Source organism: Nematolebias whitei, chromosome 4 (assembly GCF_014905685.2).
Source record: "Nematolebias whitei isolate Nwh7 chromosome 4, NemWhi1, whole genome shotgun sequence".
Classification (NCBI taxonomy): Eukaryota; Metazoa; Chordata; class Actinopteri; order Cyprinodontiformes; family Rivulidae; genus Nematolebias; species Nematolebias whitei.
Window position 1 is genome coordinate 21,938,947 of NC_056501.1, and position 19,983 is coordinate 21,958,929.

General features: G+C 37.8%; 1 protein-coding gene across 1 annotated transcript in view; it reads left to right on the forward strand.

Moving 5' to 3' along the window:
- LOC119408483 (maltase-glucoamylase, intestinal) overlaps positions 1-17,770 on the forward strand; it is a 37,626-nt gene extending 19,856 nt beyond the window's left edge. Inside the window, exons 24-47 of the mRNA XM_037675308.1 lie at positions 2,833-2,982; positions 3,077-3,283; positions 3,408-3,562; positions 3,661-3,829; positions 4,645-4,741; positions 5,537-5,649; positions 6,231-6,356; positions 8,101-8,229; positions 8,682-8,795; positions 8,894-8,956; positions 9,597-9,713; positions 9,849-9,939; positions 10,042-10,180; positions 10,888-11,021; positions 11,142-11,176; positions 11,668-11,784; positions 13,029-13,177; positions 13,776-13,860; positions 14,027-14,083; positions 14,857-14,981; positions 15,745-15,833; positions 16,677-16,726; positions 17,221-17,391; positions 17,556-17,770. Of these exons, the coding sequence (XP_037531236.1) occupies positions 2,833-2,982; positions 3,077-3,283; positions 3,408-3,562; positions 3,661-3,829; positions 4,645-4,741; positions 5,537-5,649; positions 6,231-6,356; positions 8,101-8,229; positions 8,682-8,795; positions 8,894-8,956; positions 9,597-9,713; positions 9,849-9,939; positions 10,042-10,180; positions 10,888-11,021; positions 11,142-11,176; positions 11,668-11,784; positions 13,029-13,177; positions 13,776-13,860; positions 14,027-14,083; positions 14,857-14,981; positions 15,745-15,833; positions 16,677-16,726; positions 17,221-17,391; positions 17,556-17,633 (2,760 nt within the window). The 3' untranslated portion in view covers positions 17,634-17,770. The remainder of the gene's footprint in view (positions 1-2,832; positions 2,983-3,076; positions 3,284-3,407; positions 3,563-3,660; positions 3,830-4,644; positions 4,742-5,536; positions 5,650-6,230; positions 6,357-8,100; positions 8,230-8,681; positions 8,796-8,893; positions 8,957-9,596; positions 9,714-9,848; positions 9,940-10,041; positions 10,181-10,887; positions 11,022-11,141; positions 11,177-11,667; positions 11,785-13,028; positions 13,178-13,775; positions 13,861-14,026; positions 14,084-14,856; positions 14,982-15,744; positions 15,834-16,676; positions 16,727-17,220; positions 17,392-17,555) is intronic.
- The last annotated feature ends 2,213 nt before the right edge of the window (positions 17,771-19,983 follow it).

Sequence of the window (19,983 nt, forward strand, 5' to 3'; positions counted from 1 at the left end):
GTCTTAACTGGAGTTAGTAGGAGAGATCATATCTCTCTGGTTTTAGCTTCTCTCCGTTGGCTCCCTAAGTCCAGAATTGAATTCAAAATCTTACTTCTAACCTACAAATCCCTCAACAACCTAGCCCAATCTTATATCCATCCATCCATCCATTGTCTTTACCCGCTTATTCCATTTTGGGTCACGGGGGTCGCCGGTGCCCATGTCCAGCAATCACTGTGCGAGGGGCGGGGTACACCCTGGACGAGTCGCAAGTCCATCACAGGGACACACAGAGACAAACGAGACAAACAACCATTCACTCTCTCACTCACACCTAGGGACAATTTAGAGTTACCAATCAGCCTAACATGCATGTTTTTGGTCTGTGCGAGGAAATCGGAGCACCCGGAGAAAACCCACGCATGCACAGAGAGAACATGCAAACTCCACCCAGAAAGGCCCCTGGACCGGGGTTTGAACCAGGGACCTGCTCGCTGAGAGGCAGCAGCTCTACCAGTTGCACCACCGTGCTGCCCCATCTTATATTCAACATCTTATTGTTCCGTATTTTCCTAACAGAGCACTTCGCTCTCAGACTGCAGGCTTGCTTGTTGTTCCTAGAGTTTTCAAAAACAGAACGGGAGGAATATCTTTCAGTTATCAAGCTCCTCTCTTGTGGAACAACCTTCTGTTTCTGCTCGTAAAGCTGACACATTGTCCAGTTTTAAGACTGGGCTTAAGACTTTCCTTTTTGATAAATCCTATAGTTAGGGTCGACTTGTCATACTTTCTTAAGCCTAGACTACTAGAGGACAAATTGACCTCATTTCCTAAATGATTAGTTAAAATTTAATATTTGTCATGTGATACTATTTCTATCAACATGTGATTCTTGACCTGCCATTGTGTATCTGTTCCTCTCAAACTCAGCCGGTCGAAGCAGATGGCCGCTTATCCTGAACCTGGTTCTGCTAAAGGTTTCTTCCTCATGAAATAGTTTTTTCTTTCCACTGTCGCCTTCATGCTTGCTCAACATGAATGTTCTGTGATGGAGTTGAACTCAAAGCAGTCTGCTCCTCAGATAAATAATGTTAAATTATTATTTTTATATATGAATGTTTCTGTTCAGTGCCCTGAGATGACTTCTGTTTGACTTGGCACTATATAAATAAACTGCATTGAATTGAACTGAATTGAACACAAAGAGGGGCAGCACGGTGGCGCAACTGGTAGAGCTGCTGCCTCTCAGCGAGCAGGTCCCTGGTTCAAACCCCGGTCCAGGGGCCTTTCTGGGTGAAGTTTGCATGTTCTCTCCGTGCATGCGTGGGTTTTCTCCGGGTACTCCGGTTTCCTCCCACAGACCAAAACATGCATGTTAGGCTGATTGGTAACTCTAAATTGTCCCTAGGTGTGAATGAGAGAGTGAACGGTTGTTTGTCTCTCTGTGTAGCCCTGTGATGGACTTGCGACCCGTCCAGGGTGTACCCCACCCCTCGCAGTGATTGCTGGACATGGGCACCAGCGACCCCCGTGACCCAAAATGGAATAAGCGGGTAAAGAAAATGGATGGATGGATGAACACAAAGAGGAGGAACACTAAGGGTGAATGTAACATGAGGAAACAGAAGGACAAAACCCAGAAACCCAAGCTGTTTGATTTTCTGTGGAAAAAAACTAAGATCACTGAACACTCAGTAGCACTAAACAGCTTTCAAAGTTGATGAGTAACTAGCAAACACAGTGAAACACTTAGCAGCTAAGGTCAGCTTTTTGAGTCAACATTCAGCTCCATGTTTCCTCACTATGTTGGTGTCTGCTGCTGAAAGTGTGCAATGGGTGAGTATCTGTGGCATTTGTTACACTGAATTTGATTTCATTAATAGGCCTTGCATTTGCAGATGCTGACTTTTTAAAGTATAGTACAACTAATTGTTTCTTAAATTTGCATTAATAAACTTAGAAAAACACTATTATGTCATCAAAATGTTCCAAGTATTTTATCATAAAACTATGCTACACCCTTGAGAGAGATTAATGTGTTTTATTGGGAACTACAATTAAAGTGTTGCATCTCAGGGTAAGAAAAGATAGATCAGCTGGGAATCATAACGTGCATATGTGTGTGTGGGGTGTGTGTGTGTGTGTGTGTGGGGGGGGGTATTCCAACGTGCACATTTGTTTGTGTCAGCACATGCTCTTATATAGAGTCCTATTGTCTAATGGCTCTGTGTGGTAATCATTGCATGGGGTTGGAGGGTAAATATGCTGGTAATCTTTGGCTTATCATGACGTTTAGTCCTCTTAAGCTCAGTCTGGGTGTTGAAAATGGCTCACAGCTGCCAAAATTCATTAGAGCCATGTGCGCTAAAAGAGTAGTGAACTTTACGTTAGACGAGTTCCATCTGCAGAGAGTAATAATTCATTTATTGTCTGAATTGATGTTTTGTCCCTCTCCTGCAGATTGCATCACAACATTGTTTTCTGTTCAACAAGTGTGAAGTTTCTCCTTTATGTTTTTATTTTATATTTTAAAATTGGGTCTTTTTTTTGTTTCACTCTCTGAAACCAATGTTTTGCCGTCCAGTTTTTCTTCAGCTCCTCTGGCTATAGCATCTTGTGTGTGACACTTTTATCACAACAAATTCAGTGAGCTTAAAAAAATGTACACACAAGCTGGCAATGGATCAGACTAACTCTAGTGACCAGATTAAACACAGACTCACAATATTCCATTAGTAAAACTGCCTCTAAATTAATAAAACCTGTGATGTGTTCATGTGCAAATGCTTGTGGCTACGTGCATGCTGTGATACTTCTGCAGACGTTGAGTTGTTTGCATTCTTTGAGCAGGTGCTTTTCCTGCATGGCCTGTCCTTGATGCTCGGGGAGACCTATATGGTTCAGTGGGACATGATGGCTGAAGATTATCAACGCTTTGACTGTCATCCAGAAGAGCATGCAGATGAAGACAAATGCAAAGCACGTGGCTGCATCTGGAAGGTGAGGAATAGCTCAATCTGATGATCATATTTGAAAACCATCTTCCATCCTCTGAATGTCCACCTGATTTTTTTCCATTTCTATCCACATGCAGCCAAGCAGCATTGAACGTGTTCCCTGGTGCTTTTATCCAAGCGACTATGGTTACACTGTTACAACAATCAAAGAAAATAATTCTGGCATCACCGCTGATATCACTCGAAACATGAAATACAGAACTAGCGGTCGTCCAGACTCTCCAGACATTAACAACCTCCGTGTTGAGATTCTGTATCATACCAGTCACATGTTCCAGTTCAAGGTGTGTTTTTGTTACTTCATCTGCTCACGTTTCCACGCTCATTCTCTGGCAGTTTGTCTTTATTCCAAAGCACCCCTCCTGCATGCTGGACACACAAACAGACTAACGCTCTCTTCATGTCCAGATCTGGGATCCAACTTCTGAACGCTTCGAGGTACCAGTGCCCCTCTCTGTCCCTGGTGCTCCTGAGACAAATGAGAACAAAAGAATTTACAAGGTCTCTGTCAGCACCAAGCCGTTTGGCATCCAGGTCATCAGGAAGAGCACAGGAACCAAGATGTGAGTGTTTGGGTCAGAAATGCTGAGCTTGTTGTTTGTTCTGAATCCTGACCAACCAGTCAGGAGTGTTTAATTAGTTTATTTTTCTTGCCTGTTAGCTGGGACTCTGCCATGCCAGGTTTTACCTTTTCAGACATGTTCATCCACGTGTCGACTCGACTGTCATCCGAATTCATCTACGGCTTTGGAGAAACAGAACATCCCACCTATAAACACGATCTGAACTATCACACCTGGGGTATGTTCTCCAAGGACCAGCCTCCTGGTGTGAGTATCAAAGTGAATCCCAGCGCTGCTTCGTCATGCAAGTGTGTTCAAGAAAGATGAATTAATGAATAAATCCTTCGAAAATATTTAATTACTGTTTTGACTTTTTGTTGAGATATGTGCTTTTAATGTTTTAGTAATTTTGTGTTCATTACCAAGGTTTTTGTGATTTTTTTTTTGTTGTGTGTTTCTCAGTTACGTCTGCCATTCTCACCTGTCAGCATTTTATTTCATTTAATTTAATACATTTATATAAACTCCTCAAACTCTAGCATCCACTTTTGGTGCCAAGTTTGCAAGAGCATTATTTACTTCTAAGAATGTTTTCAAGCCCAGTAAATCACAGTATTGTACAGTATTATATTTGCACGTTTTATTTAAGTGATTTACATTTTAAAGGGAAGTTCAGAAAATATGGAATTTGAGGAGATATTTCACTTCAGCGTTCACTGTGGTTTGGGTTTCCTCATTTGTTTCTATGCTAGAAACTAAAGCAGTAACTCAAGTTGGCACTTACAAATAGAGCCACTGAGCAGAGGTTTAGACCTTATGCAGCAGGACAGGGAGATTCAAATGTGGCAGATTTCCTCTTCTCATCTCTTTTCTTTCAGCTCTATTTCAACCACTTCCATTATCATTTGAACCTAAAACAAGGATGACGCTTCATTTTGTCTGTCAGTTTTAGTTAAACTAATGAGAAACCTATTTAGCCACGAATTAAAGCGTTGAACAACCCAGCTATAGCTATTCTGATCACACAGGTCATCACCTATAGATTCTGCAGTTTTACACATTTGATGCTCTTTCTGCTTCAGTACAAGATGAATTGTTATGGAGTTCATCCCTTCTATATGGGCCTTGAGAACACAGCTGATGCTCATGGGGTGCTGCTGCTGAACAGTAACGCTATGGGTGAGAACATCCTACAGTTACTACCACTCATTGATGTTTGTGCATGTACACACTGTGGGTTTATAGATTTACAAATGCACCACACATATCACAAACTTTTGATCAATGCCCATTATACAGTATATTACTGCAGGTTTTTTATCCACTTTGCTTACATAGAAAATTATTTTTTAATTTGTTATTCTCCATTTATGTCTCTCATCTTCTGAATCCTTTTTTATAGATAAAATATTATTCAATAAATTGATACAAGTAGATAATTTTTATTATTATTTTTGGCAACTACCCATTACTGTAATATGCAGCAAATAATTTTAACCTCTAACCAACACAAATGAATGCCTAATTCTGACACTAATTAACTTTAGTCTAACCTTAAAACTGAAGAATTGAGGAATAAAAGAGCCCTTTAAACATTAAATCTTGTGGAGTTTAATCAGAACCACAGAAGCTGTGGTACAACTTCTGGAAGTTCATTAAACGCAGGGTATTATGGTCTAAAAAACACTGCAATATACAGGTATCGTGATACAAAGTATATATCAGAACATCACTGTATTGTTGTTTAATGCGACATTTTAACTGCAGTGAAAATGTATTCTTGACAGTCCCAAAATAGTAACTTCAGAAATCTCACATCAGTATTTAACATGTTAAAGTGTAGGGTTAAGGCCTCTCTCACACCCCTCTAGTACATGAATCCCAACTACTATATACTGCGACGACGACGGCAATGATGGCGACGACTTATAAAACCTTGTTAGAAACCTTCGTATCTCTTTGCTTTGTATCCAGATGTGACTTTCCAGCCGACTCCATCTTTAACCTACCGCACTACTGGAGGCATCCTGGATTTCTACATGGTCATGGGACCTACGCCCGAGCTGGTTGTGCAAGAGTACACTGCTGTAGGTTTTGTCAGCCCTCTGGTTCATTTTGTGTGTGATTTTGTGCGCACGTGTGATTTGGGTTTGGCCTTAGAGCAGCTCTGAGAGCACTCCACATGCATGCTTACAGTAAATGGTAAATGGAGTTTAGTTACAAAATATCTTTCTAGCCAATCAGGTCATTCAAAATGCTTTACAACACAATCTGTGCACTCATTACCCATCCACACACACATTCATACAGCACTCTACAAAACTAATCTGAGTAAATCATTCAGAGGCTAACCAGCGCCTTTGTTAGATCAAATGCATACACTGATGGGGCACACATCGGAAACAATGAGTTCAGACCTGACTGAAAAATGTTGGATTGTATACCTGGATTATTGAGCATGGACTTTGTTGTAATGAGTTCAGTGTTTTGCCCAGGGACACATGGACATGTGACTACATACTGGTGGAATCAAACCTCTAAATCTCTTGATGGATGACTAAGCTGCCCCAAACAAAGAAAACTTAATGAACTGTGTCCTATTTTTGTGCAGGGCAGCTATTTTTGAGCTGAAGCGTTTTAACTTTTTTCTCTATTTTTATTTTAACAGCTGATTGGACGACCTGTCCTACCTGCTTATTGGTCCCTTGGGTTTCAATTGTGTCGCTATGGATACGCCAATGACTCTGAAATAGAAAGTCTGTACCAAGACATGAGGGCAGCAGGCATACCCTATGTGAGTTTTAGGCATTTTTTTCAATAATTGACATAAAATGGCTCCATACAAGATAAATGTTTGCAGAGCTGTGGCAGAAGATTATTTTCTGTATGATCTAAATGAGTAATGCATAAAATTAAATTAAATAATAGTCAAAATCACAAATACACTATTACTGATCATTCCCTGCAAACATTTGTTAATGTTTTACACCACTGTATTGAAAGAAGCACCAGTTTTATAATAGACCACAGTTAATCCTCTCTCTGTCAGTCTGAACAAACATTTTGAAAGCTCTTTGTTGCCCACTGCAGGCTTCATCACATCTACAAATTGCAGTTTGTTCTTGATTTTCCTTGCTTAAATAAAACTTTAGATAATTAGTGCTAAAAAACAAATCTGAAACACAATCTCTGGTGCCTAAATTTCATAAAATTCAAGCCTAATGAACAACCACTGAAGAAACATACTGAAGCCCATCTTCTACAGAGTAGAACAAAATTAAATAAATACATAATAAATAAATGTATCATTTAATTATTCAATAAATCTGTAAGTATCCATTGATTGAAACCAGTATCTTGACGCTCTGAGGTGTCTCCTCATCCTTAACACCATGCATTAAATTTCCACAGAATCCTTAGTGAAGTTGAACACTTTACTTCGGTTGCAAAAATCAAAACATGTACAAAATTAAAGAAAAGGAACTAGAGAGACATAGAGGGAGAGGTCAAAAAACTGTGAGGCTCCACTCTGCTCCACCTGTCTGCTGACAGCCTGACTAATGGCCTGCCAATAAACCACACCCACCTCAATACAGGTAATCATCAAAACACCTAATTATACACTGCTGCTGGAAAATAATATAACTCTAAATCTCTAATAAATCTTAGATGTTAATCACTTTATCATCAAAACAAACTAAATATCACACCTTTACCTTTATCATTTTAAATGACTCTCAGTGAATCACCTATGAACTCAAAACTATACAGTTACATTTGTTAACCATTTTAAACTGCATTTAGGCTCCAACATCATTAAATATACAATTAAATTATTAAATACACAATTAATTAATTAAATGTCCCATGAAATAAATTAAGGCACTTTTAGTAAATAATAACACTAAATAATGAAATGTCATGATACATTTAATTATGTGTTTATTTATTTAATTTTGTCACATTCCACCCTCCATACTACATTGTTGTGAACAGAATGAAAATATAAAGATATTCAAAAGATATTATGTTGAAACATTATCCCAAGTTAACTATCGCCCAAACTAATCCTGCATTCTTATAACAACACAAAATAACTTTTTTTTTTTTAAAGATTATATTTTATTTAGTTTTCAAGATCAAAGACAATCCAACCATATTTTCAAACTCAACAGGCGAGCTTAGCGGGAAAACTGTTTTTCTCTATGGGAAAAATGGGAGCCAAAAGGAAAAACAAGGAAGTAACATCCTCTGGTATTGTGAAAGTGCAGCTCACCATATAAGTGAAGAAATCATCATGTTACTTGTTACCTCGGTGTGCAGAAAATTATTGAAGTAATCTAAAAAAGTTAAATCTGGTCCTCTGGACGTTAAAAAAAACAAAACAAAGCAAAACAAACAAACAAAAAAAAGTATTGTTTTTTAATGTCCAGAGGACCAGATTTAACTTTTTTAGATTTTTCTCCCTGGATTATTGAGCATGCATCAGGATATTATTGAAGTAAGTTAGCAGGAACTGATTTGAACATGTGCTGCAGGATGTTCAGTACGCAGACATCGACTACATGGAGCGTCAGCTGGACTTTGTGCTGGACTCAGATTTTAAAGGACTCCCTGCCCTGGTTGACTCAATGAGAGAAGAAGGAATGAGGTTCATCTTCATTCTGGTAATGCCTTCCTGATGTAAACAACAGCTCTTCTATAAGTGCACTGTATGCAAGATTATTCACCGTCAGAGAAGGACACGTGTTTATACATTTTAAACCTTTTTTTTATTTTTTTCGCAATTATTTGGTCAATATTTACATTTGAGTAATATTTATAAAATCTAACTACCGGTAATAAAAATGATCAGAAGTATTGACATAAGCCTTAAAATATTAGAAGCACACTGCTTTTTCATCTGTTGTTGCACCAGTACAGCTCCAAGTAAAGACTAACTCTGTCATCAACGTGTTCAATTATTTTAACAACACAATTGTATTTATTGCCTAAATGTGAACAATTTGGTCTTACAGTGCTTTCTATCTGTAACATATTCATGAAAAATTATTTAATTCTGAATGAATAACACAGAAGTGTAGATCCGGTGTGCTCATGCGTATTGATTTGATTCCAGGATCCAGCCATTTCAGGAAATGAGACAAATTATCCTGCTTTTAAAAGAGGGCGAGAAGCTGATGTTTTCATCAAATGGCCCAAAGACATCAGTGATGAAATAGTTTGGGGAAAGGTAGGAAGGAACTGATCTATTTATCAATAAAACAGTGATTTAAAGTTGTAAAGGCATGACTTTTACACATATATGATTCACAACTTTTTTCCCTCAAGGTCTGGCCAGATTTCCCTAATGTCACAGTCGATGACAATCTTGACTGGGATACACAAGTAGAGGTACGCTTTGTACATTTTACTTTCCACAGTATAGCATGCAGCATATTAGAAAATATAAACATTACAAAAACCAGCAAACATACAAGAGTATGCCACATCATTCAGACTCAGGTAAAACTATAGTAACAATCGTTATTTAATTAAAAAAGTAATGTTCTGCTAGAAAAACCCACATTCTAGCAATCACTGGGGTGAAAGGATTTATTATAATAATAATAATAATAATGTCATCACAATGTCATCACTGTATGTTTCCATACAATGGCGAAATTAGTCTCTGCATTTAATCCATCCACCACCGGGTGGTGCAGTGGGCAGCTATTGAGGGTGCCCGGGGGGCATTTTGGGGATGAGGTGTGCTGCCCAGAGACACCACGACGTATGCAGTGACCAGGGATCGAACCTGGGACTTTCGGGTCCCAAGCCAGCTGCCCTGCCTCTACACCATCTCGTCCCCCATATTTATTGCTAATGTCTCAGAATTAGAAACCAGATGTTTGTTCATGCACCAGTAAGTCATAGGAAGACCTATTCAATAATAGGCAGGTGGATGTAAAGATATGGCCAAATAGTGTGCATCAAAGCATGGGATATTTCAGTTTTGATCATTTCAATTACTGATTTTGTTGGACTGTCCCAGCTCTACAGGGCGTACACAGCATTTCCAGACTTCTTCCGCACTCAGACAGCAGCTTGGTGGCATCAAGAAATCAATGATTTCTTTGTGAATACGATGAAGTTTGATGGACTTTGGATTGTGAGTTTACTGAAGAAGAAAACGTTTATTTCTGACATTCTACGCCATCATTATAAGGCCGTATTTCAAGTATCCACCTACTCTTCCTGATTTTCTGTCACCTTTTTACTACTCTCACCCCATCTCCATACAAAGGACATGAACGAACCCGCCAGTTTTGTTCATGGCACAGTTGGAGGGAAGTGTCTTGGTGATCCGCTTCTAGAAAATCCACCCTATATGCCACGTAAGAAACTTGCAAACTTCTTATGTCTTCTTTAGTTACAATGGATGGAAAAGATCCTTAAAATACTCTGTGGTTGTCTCTGTGTTTTTGTCAATCCTAAAGCCCTGGAGTCCAAACAACTCGGCTTAAACCACAAGACTCTTTGCATGAACAGTGAACACATACTTAACAATGGAAAGAAGGTCAGACACTACGATGTCCACAACCTCTATGGATGGTCCCACACCAAACCTACCTACGAGTAAATACCCTTTCATCTTTTTAAGTCCACTGGTGGCTGTGCAATCTGCATTGATTTATTCAGTTTCAAAGGCAGATACTGTTTGACATTTCAAGATATAATTGTGTGAGACAAGACATTTTCAAGAGTTATTAAACAGAAAACAACATATAGGCTGTGTCATCTGGGTGAACTGAGGCGTTACAATGAACAAGTGAAAATAATTTAATGTAAAAAAGAAAAAGTAGAAAGCTTTAGTGGAAGAGCAGTTTAAAAACAAACATAAAAATAAAGATAAAACATGTATATACATCTACACCAGGGGTGTCAAACCCACTTACAAAAGGGAGCCAAAATTAAACCCTTTTTCAAACTAAGGGCCGCTTTCAGAATCTAGATTAACTCAAGTTAGATACCCAACATCTTTTCTTGGTTGCAGGTTCCTCAACGAGTTTGATTGGTCTCATTTGACATTCTCTGTTGCACTTTTGACATCATAATCAAATATTACTGAAAAAATTAAAGTGATCAAAGTGTTTTTCATTTAAAATAACATCTTGGGGGCCAGAAAAGATGTCAACGAGGGCCACATTTGGCCCCCGGGCCTTGAGTTTGACACATATGAGCTACACAGAAATCTGGTCTTATTGTATTTTTATGATCAAGATGAACTTTATAAAAGTACATTGTGCAAAGTGCAAGAGAACATCTGTTTCTTCTCTGCGCAGCGCCCTGCTGAGTGTGACGGGGAAGCGAGGAATAGTGGTAACCAGGTCAACTTACCCCTCCAGTGGGAAATGGGCCGGACACTGGCTGGGAGACAATTTTGCCCGCTGGGACCAGCTGTCTAAATCCATTATAGGTATCTGTAGAGATACACAACTGATGAAACTTCAACGTTTATCAGGATTATTTTTAATTTGACAGAATCATGTCTCCACCAGAATGAATCCAGAACTTACCGTTGTTCTTTGTCCTGCAGGCATGATGGAGTTCAGTCTGTTTGGCATCTCTTATGTAAGAATCAGCATCTGATATGGGGTTTAACATAATCTTATTGATGACACAGTGTCCACTCTAAATGGCTTACAGTTGATCAAAGTGGATATTTTGTTTGCTTGATCAATGATCAATGAAAATCTTAAAATAATATTTCAAGCATGTCAAAACAAGCCCAGTCCCATTTGATTGGCTTTGTGTTTGTCTACCATCACCTCTATAGTTTATTAAATAATCTTAACTGGCATATGCTTTGTTTGTCCGCTTGTACTCATTTCTGTCGCCTGTATCTCTTGCAAAGAATCATTCTGTTGATTATTTTCTTCATGTTTCCAGCAAAATCACAATTTGACACTTTACTGAGATTTGTACAGACAACAACTGCCAACATTGTAGCAACAGAGTCAAAACACACAAAGAGAACGATGGCAGCAAACATCCCTGGGATCTAAAGGTGCTTTTAGTAGTTCCACCTGCTTCCTAATGCATTGTTTGTCACATTGTTTCAGACTGGGGCCGACATATGTGGGTTTTTTGACAAAGCAGAGTATGAGATGTGTCTTCGCTGGATGCAGCTTGGGGCTTTCTATCCGTACTCACGCAACCACAACAGCAAAGGGAACCCGGTTAGTAATTTTAAAACCACTCTAATACCCCAATTTAATAACTCTTAAGTGCTCAAGTTGATTTATAACTCAAATTATATAATTATTATCTAACAAATGTAAGTGAATTAAACAAAACACTCAAAAGTCCAAAATGTATTGCCAAAGAACTTATTTCAGCACGTTTGACGTGCATGAATGGGTTTAAAAATAAACATTTAATTGCTTTTCTCTCTGATTACCATACCAGCTTTATAGTGCACCACAGGAGCAAAGTGCTGTACACATAATAAAACAATCAGACAATAAAGAACAATTAAAATATTTAGTCACCATCACAGATAGTGTCAAAGGCAAGGGAGAAGAGATGGGTTTTAAAAAGAGATTTAAAAACAGACAGGGAAGAGGCCTGTCTGATGTTCAAGGGAAGGTCGTTCGCTGCCACAGCAAAAGCACGATCTCCTCTGAGCTTATGCTTTGTCTTCAGCACACTCAGGAGCAGCTGACCTGAGGGATCGAGAGGGGGTGTATGGAAAAAGCAACTTGGACTTATAGGGTAGGGCAAGTCCATTACAAGCTTTAAAAGCAAATACAATAATTTTAAAATGAATCCTAAATGGGCAGCCAGTGCAGGGAGGCTAAAATAGGGGGAATGTGGTCAAACTTTCATGTGCCAATTAAAAACTGTGCAGCACAGCATTCTGTGCCCTCTGAAGGTGAGAGATACGTGAATCACTGATTCCTGTATAGAGTACGTTACAGTAGTCCAGCCGAGTGCTCACAAAGATGTGGATTACTGTTATGTCACTGAGAATGAATCTGCTTTACTTTAGCCAGCTGCCTTAAATGGAAAAAAGACTATATTCAACAAGTGCTCTGACGTGATTTTCTAACTTTAGTCCAGCATTGACTTTGACCCCTGGGTTTGTAATAGTTGGCCTGATTTACTGGGCCAAGGAACCAGAATATACAGTGGGAATCTCAGTGGAGCTTCCAAAAACCATCACCCCAGTCTTTTCCTCATAGTTCTCAACCATCCAGGCTTTTATGTCCTCCAGACATAAAAACAGGGCCCATGAGAATTAGTCTTTTTTCTTTAGTGGGACATGTATCAATGTATCATCTGTGTAACAATGAAAGGAGATCCCATATTTTCTAAAAATAGAGCCAAGAAGGAACAGTACAGCGTGAAGGGGAGGGGCCCTAAAATGGAGCCCTGCGGGACCCCACACAAAATATTAATTATGGGTTTCATTTTCTGTCAGAGACAAGATCCTGTGGCCTGGGATGACAACTTTGCTGCGGCGTCTCGAGATGTCCTCAACATCCGTTACACCCTCCTGCCATACCTGTACACTCTGATGTTTGAGGCACACACCAAAGGAAGCACAGTTATCAGACCTCTGCTGCATGAGTGAGAGCACACAGAAAACAAAGCAAAATCACCATCAAATGCTTTACTGCCACTGGGTAACCAGTTTTTATTTTTTGTATTGCTCGTCATAAATGAATATGTCAAATTGAAAACTAGTTTATGAGACAATGTTTTGTTTAACCCATCTTTAGAGCCAATGCTTGTTAAAAAATAAGCTGGGTGGGACTACTGTATTATCACGTCATTGCTGACTATAAAAGAATGCTCAGTTAATGCTCATTTAATTTAAATGCATTCTGCTAGCCTCTGTAATCAGAAGGATCTGTTTGTTTTATTTGGATATATGACATGAGTGAGTAAAAGAAGAATACCATTAGATAGTTGTTATTTTTACTTCCTGAAGGCCGCCTGTACAGAGGACAGATATGCACTTGGCAATTCCTGCATGAGTGAAATACTATAAAACAGATTTATCCATTTGGAGAGGCTCATATAAAGTTGTACATATTTAAATAATTAAAAAAAAAATTCTAATAAAAGTATTTAAACAGTTGTTAAGGCTAAGAGTGCGTGACGGAGCTTTCGTTCCAAGATATCTGAGCCAGGGGTGATATTTATTTTACTTTGTGTCTCACAGATTTGTAAATGACAAAACTACGTGGGACATTTACAAACAGTTTCTCTGGGGACCTGCTCTGCTTATCACCCCTGTCCTAGATGAGGTACATTTATAAATTTACACTTTATTCTTTTAGCATTTTTATTTTTCTTATTAGACAGATTAAATATATAGCGTTTATCCTTTTAACTATCTCATGAATAGATTACTGATTATTGTTTCCCTGTTGTGTCTTTTGGTGTGACTTCTTCTTTGTTTCTTCTGAAAAGAAAGTCAAGGAAGTGGAAGGCTACCTTCCTAATGCGCGCTGGTACGACTACCACACAGTAAGCATTTGTCTAAAAATTATTATAAAGACAGTGATTTATGGCAAGTGCATAGCTGATGTGCTGTGAGATCAAATGCAAACATTCAGCCCTTTCATGCATAGTGGTCACTGCAGTGGACAGCTATTTAAAAGCCATTTTCTTGTATACGTATGGGTTTTTATGTTGTAACGGATCATAGACCACTAAAGTGGACACTAGTGCATCATAAAATCCACTGCCACTGGCCTCCCACTGCTAGATCAAGTCTGATACAATAACAGCTACTAAGGTGATGTAATTAGGTTTATTCACATCTGATTGGCTGGATAATTCATGTAAAACATGGAGGGACTTTATTTATCATTTGTAAATTACATTATTCACCTCAACTACGATGTGTTTTATACCAAAACACCAAAGACTTTCCTCAATCAAATCTGTAAGTAGTTCCATAAAATAAAACATCACATTTACAACCACAACTGCAACATAAATCATGGACCTTTGTTAATATTTTATGTAATATGTTTGTACTTGAGCATTGTAATTGTCCTTCTTTATATATATATTTGCTTTTTGGAACTAAGTGAATTTTCTGCTGGGAAACAAATGAAGGTTTATTCCGTTTTTTTTTTGTGTGTGTGTGTTTTTTTCATCACTGACAAACCTACAGTTGTTGACAACACTGATTAAATTAAATTGAGACAGTTGTGCTGATGCAACACATTTAAAGTTGAATAACTTTATGATGTTTTCAGTATTTCAGCAGTGAATAATTGTGTTGTCATTAGGCGAAGGATGTCGGGGTGCGTGGGGAAAAGATTAATTTGCCAACACCACTGAATCAAATTAATCTTCACGTCAGAGGAGGATACATTTTACCCTGGCAGAAACCAGAGAACAACACGTACCACAGGTGAGTACAATCACTGTTGTACATGAATTACTATATTTAGTCTTGCTTTTTGGCTGTTTGTGTTTTTGTATTTAAAACAGAACATAAAATTGTAATCGGAAAGTTTCTAGTTAAAAACCTGAAAACAGCATGAACATCTTTAGACTATTTTATTGTATTTACCTGCAGACAGTTAAAATCATTCTGGTTTGTGGTCAATCTGCACAAAGTAAGTGGGATGTCTGGAACAACTTTTAACACATTTCTGCCTGATGACAAAGAGGAAAATAAAGAATAAAATCTTTAAACCAAAAAGGCAATATTTGATGCGTACTCAGTGCAACTCTATTGATGGAAATAAAACACACCACGGTTGAAATTGATTTTAATTGCTCTAAAGAAAACAAAACTACTTTTTAAATCCAACTGTGCAATGATTGGAGACGTTAAAAAATATGTTGCATCTTCTTTAAATGATAAATGTAACCAGAGTGGTGAATTATATAATAAACTATTTTCCCAGCTGACATCATTGTAAAAAAAACTGTGGATTTTTGTAACACGAAGTAAACATATTTTCATAATTGCTTTCAAACTGGCCATTTTAACACAGGAAGAGAACGTTTAATTTTACATGACAAAAATAATTATACAAGCTTCCAGCTGTGTGAGGAGGAGGTGGCTGTGATCGAGCAGCAGTTTGATCAGGCCCTTTCATCAGAGACACTAATTTGTCTAAAAGTCCATTCTGCTTTCAGCCTTTTTGTCCCTTTTCATGTTTCAGCCGAAAGAATCCTTTAGGACTCCTCGTGGCCCTGAGTGACTCTGGAGCAGCTCACGGGTCATTTTTCTGGGATGATGGAGAAGGAGTGGGTGAGTGAACCGTTTCATCCGCCTCCAGGTGTTTTTACGATATGATTGTGACTATGTTGTGCTCATTTAATCCCAAATAAGATATCCACCTGATTCACACAGACACACAACTCATGCACAAACTACGTTATGAATATAAGTAGTACATATTCTTAATTTCTCACCATTCTTTTTAAAAGTGAGTGCTCACTGTCAACTACAGTGCACCTTGCACAGTGAAGTTATTGCATTTGTGTTTTTTCATCATGTCAGCAGCTTAGTTTGATAGATTTGTTTGATTTGCCTCCTAGTTTGGAGAATGTTTCCCTGAATTATTATATTTTTAACCTGAATGGTTTAGTTTAAGCTCACAGTTAGCTGTTCACACGTCTGTCTCGCAGGCTGTCCTTTTATTGCCTTCCCTCATCACTCGCTTGTTTACCTTTTCAAGCAGGTGGTACTGCAACTATTACTTGCAGCGTCAACTTTATCACTCAGTTTCTGTCAGTTACCAAATCAATCTACAAATGAGTTTGTTACGTTTGTTAGAGTCAATGCTCCTTTATTTACACACTGACAAACATATATACTGTGCATTTATATATATATATATATATATATATATATACACACAAGTTGTGTCAGGGCACTGAACAGAAACATTCACATACATACAAAAGCCAATAAGTAAAGTAAGGAAGCCAGCAGATGTGTTGAATCTTCTGTCCGATGAAAGTTGTAAAAGCTCAGTATGTGTACCTTCATTTCTCTGCCAGTCAATCATTCAATATTTAAAAAGAAACAACTTTATTTCCTTCAATAATTCTGCTCTGTGTTTACTTTTCTCTTGTTTCCGCTCGTTAGACACGGTGGGGAGAAATCAATATCTTTTGACTTCCTTTACAGCAGAATCAGTAAGTCTGAATGTGTTCAAGGATAAACTAAAGGTTGTGTCCTTTTCTCTTTTTTTTTTTAAACAATTCAATAAATATTTTTGTCCTTTAGCATAGTTTGGGAAAATGAAAATAAAAAGAGTCAAATCTAATAAGAGATAATGATTTGAATATAACTAATATACTCTTTTTAGCTTTGATGTTTTTCAAATTGTTAGATTTATTACAAGGAATACATATTTTTCATAAATTGTTCTCCATTTTATTGTTTTCTGGAAGTGATTACAGTACATGTTTGTTTATATTTGTTTACTTTTAAAATATTTTTGTTGTTTGTTTTTAAAATGGAAAGTCTTCGGATCAGGTATGAGACTTGATCACATTTAGCATTCGGGCTAACCTTTGGTACGTTCACATTTTATTTCTGTGTGGCCTAAAGTACAGTCAAATAATATATTTTTAATAAAAAAAACTAGAATTTTTAAAATTATTTTCTCCACCAATTCTTCCTCCAGAACACGTTGAGCAGTCAGGTTGTCCACAACGCACTGGCAGCTGCTGATCACCTGGTTTTGGGCGCGGTGAAGGTTTGGGGGGCGGGTCATGTCAGGATCACAGAGGCGACTCTAACAGACTCAGAAGGGAAACCTCATCTCCTCACTCTGGACCATAACCTTGAAACTCAGGTCAGCAGAGTGATCAAATGCTCTTCATTTACATTTACATCATGATGATCAATGACTGTTTCAATTTATTGAAAAGATGGGATCCTTTATTGTTTTTTAATTATTATTTCTTTAAACAAACACAACTTTTGTCTTTTTGTCCTTTTGTCTCATTCTTTCCACAGGAGCTGATTATAGATGTCACACCAAAGTCTTATCCTCTCCATCTTCCTTTTACTATAAACTGGAGGACCAGCAGCTGAAAGTCATACGTGTGTTTCACTCATAAATTATATTTATGTACCTCAAGGTTCAGCGTCAAACCTCGAGTACTTTTGGTTTTGATTCTGTCATCAAAGTGCCTTAAAATCAATCTTAAAAAAAAAAAGGTGTCAAACAACATAATAAAGTGTGTGATCGTGTACAAACAACTGACACTGTCTTAATTTGTTAAAAATCAAATGAAACATGATTTAAATTACCAGAATAATGTTAATACTGGGCTTTTCTTTTATAACTATGGCTGACACTTGGGGATAATAAATATGATTTACATGACATTTAAAGAAAGACATCGAATTATAACTATTTATACACATCTGCTGCAGTATACAATTATTGTATGGAAATAAATCACTTACTCTCTCACATGTGTGTTTGCATCTGGACATTGTTCTTTCAGTTTAAAAAAAAAATGTAATCAAAAATGTAACTTTAGGGTCAGAAAATAATTTTAACAGTTTGAAATTTGGTAATTTAAAACACATTTTATGGCATATGAAATGAAAGAATGCTGACTTTGTGCCTAAGAGACATATGCAGAGAAAACCCTTTTAAAATATTGTCCTTGACGCACATAACTAATGAAAATGTTCTTATCGTTAAGAAAATGTCAGCCATGCTAATTAATCATCATGTCAAAAAACCTCATCTTAAATTGTAATTTTTTTTCCTTTCACTAAAGAAAACATTTTGACATAATACATAAGGTAAGGATTTCCTCTTCTGGTTTATGTTGGAATTACAACTGACTTCATCATCTGACGCAGACAGTACACACACATACTTCAAGTATACACACATGCAGTACAGTCTACACATGAAACTTCTTCATGTGGTCTACAAACAGCTCACCAGGCACTTAACCCCTTTTTCATTGTGCAATATTCAGCGGACACTAAAACAGTTGAAAATCAACAAGTTAAACCATCCTTTACCAGCAGAGTGACGAAACCTGACGAGGAAAGTGGAAGAGAAGACGGGGATGAGATAATATGTTGAAATCTCAAACAGGAAACGTTGGCGTTCTTGTAAAATTATTTTGTAAAATGTTCTTGGCAAATGCAGCTGACAGCATCACATGGAGAAGTTCAATATGTAAAGTATTATTAAAAAAAAAAAAAGTTCAATACAATCAGCTCCACACGTTAAGTCTGTTGAATATGTTGAGCTGCAAAAGTATTCACTCTTACTGCTTGGTATTTTTTATGTATTGCTGCCGTACAGCATGGATTTTAAATTCATTTTCAATATGATTTTAATTAATCGCAAGACGGTGGCTCAGTTGGTAGAGCTGTCACCTCTCAGAGAGAAAGTTACCAGTTCAAATCCCAGCCGGGGGCCTTTCTGGGTGGAGTTTGCATGTTCTCTTCGTGCATGCATGGGTTTGCCCCGGGCACTCTGGTTTCCTCCCACAGACCAGAAACATGCATGTTAGGCTGATTGGTAACTCTAAATTGTCCCTAGGTGTGAGTGAAAGAGTGAATGGTTGTTTATCTTTTTTGTCTCTATGTGTCCCTGTGATGGACTGGAGACCTGTCCAGGATGTGTCCCCCTGCCTATCACACAATAATGGCTGGATATGGGCACCAGTGACCCCCGTGACCCAAAAAAGAACTGGGTAAAGATAATGGATGGATGGATAGAAGTTTGTTTTATTTAGTTTGATTATATTATTACAGGTGTAAACATGAATAATGATGATTATTGTTTGCAATCATTATAATTACTTTAAATTATGTGAAATATTATAATGGGTCTAATCATACTATCTCTCTTGCATTTTTCAGAAAATAAATTTTCCTTGAGAGAAACCTGTTTAAGTGTTTTTGAGCCAAAATCTCTTTACCTCAGAGGAGAGTCATAATATTTCAGAGTTCCTGAAAACACTTCTGAAAGCTGAAAGTACACACACAGTTTCTTTGTGTGACACCTTTCAATGTATCTGTTTTCCCCATCCTGGTGGTTTTTGTATTGTTTTGCCTGAGCAAAGACAACAACAAAGTTGCTCAGTAACAATTTTGTGAGAAGCAAACTAGAGTTCCAGTAACTACAGAAGATACAACAATTTTCACACTGCAAGACACATTTTCGGCTTAAAATGTAAGCTGGCCGAAGGTTGAGGTTCTCCGACACACCTTCTCATCAGCTGAGACACTAAACCAAACACTCATAGTGACTTTCAGTTACCTTGGGCAGTGCCTGGGCTGACTAGTCCTCTCCTTTTCGTGTATCCTGGTCTGAGCAGCCAGAAAAACCCTGGAAAGATGATCTAAAAAAGTTAAAGCTGGTCCTCTGTCCAGAGGACCAGCTTTAACTTTTTTAGATTTTTCT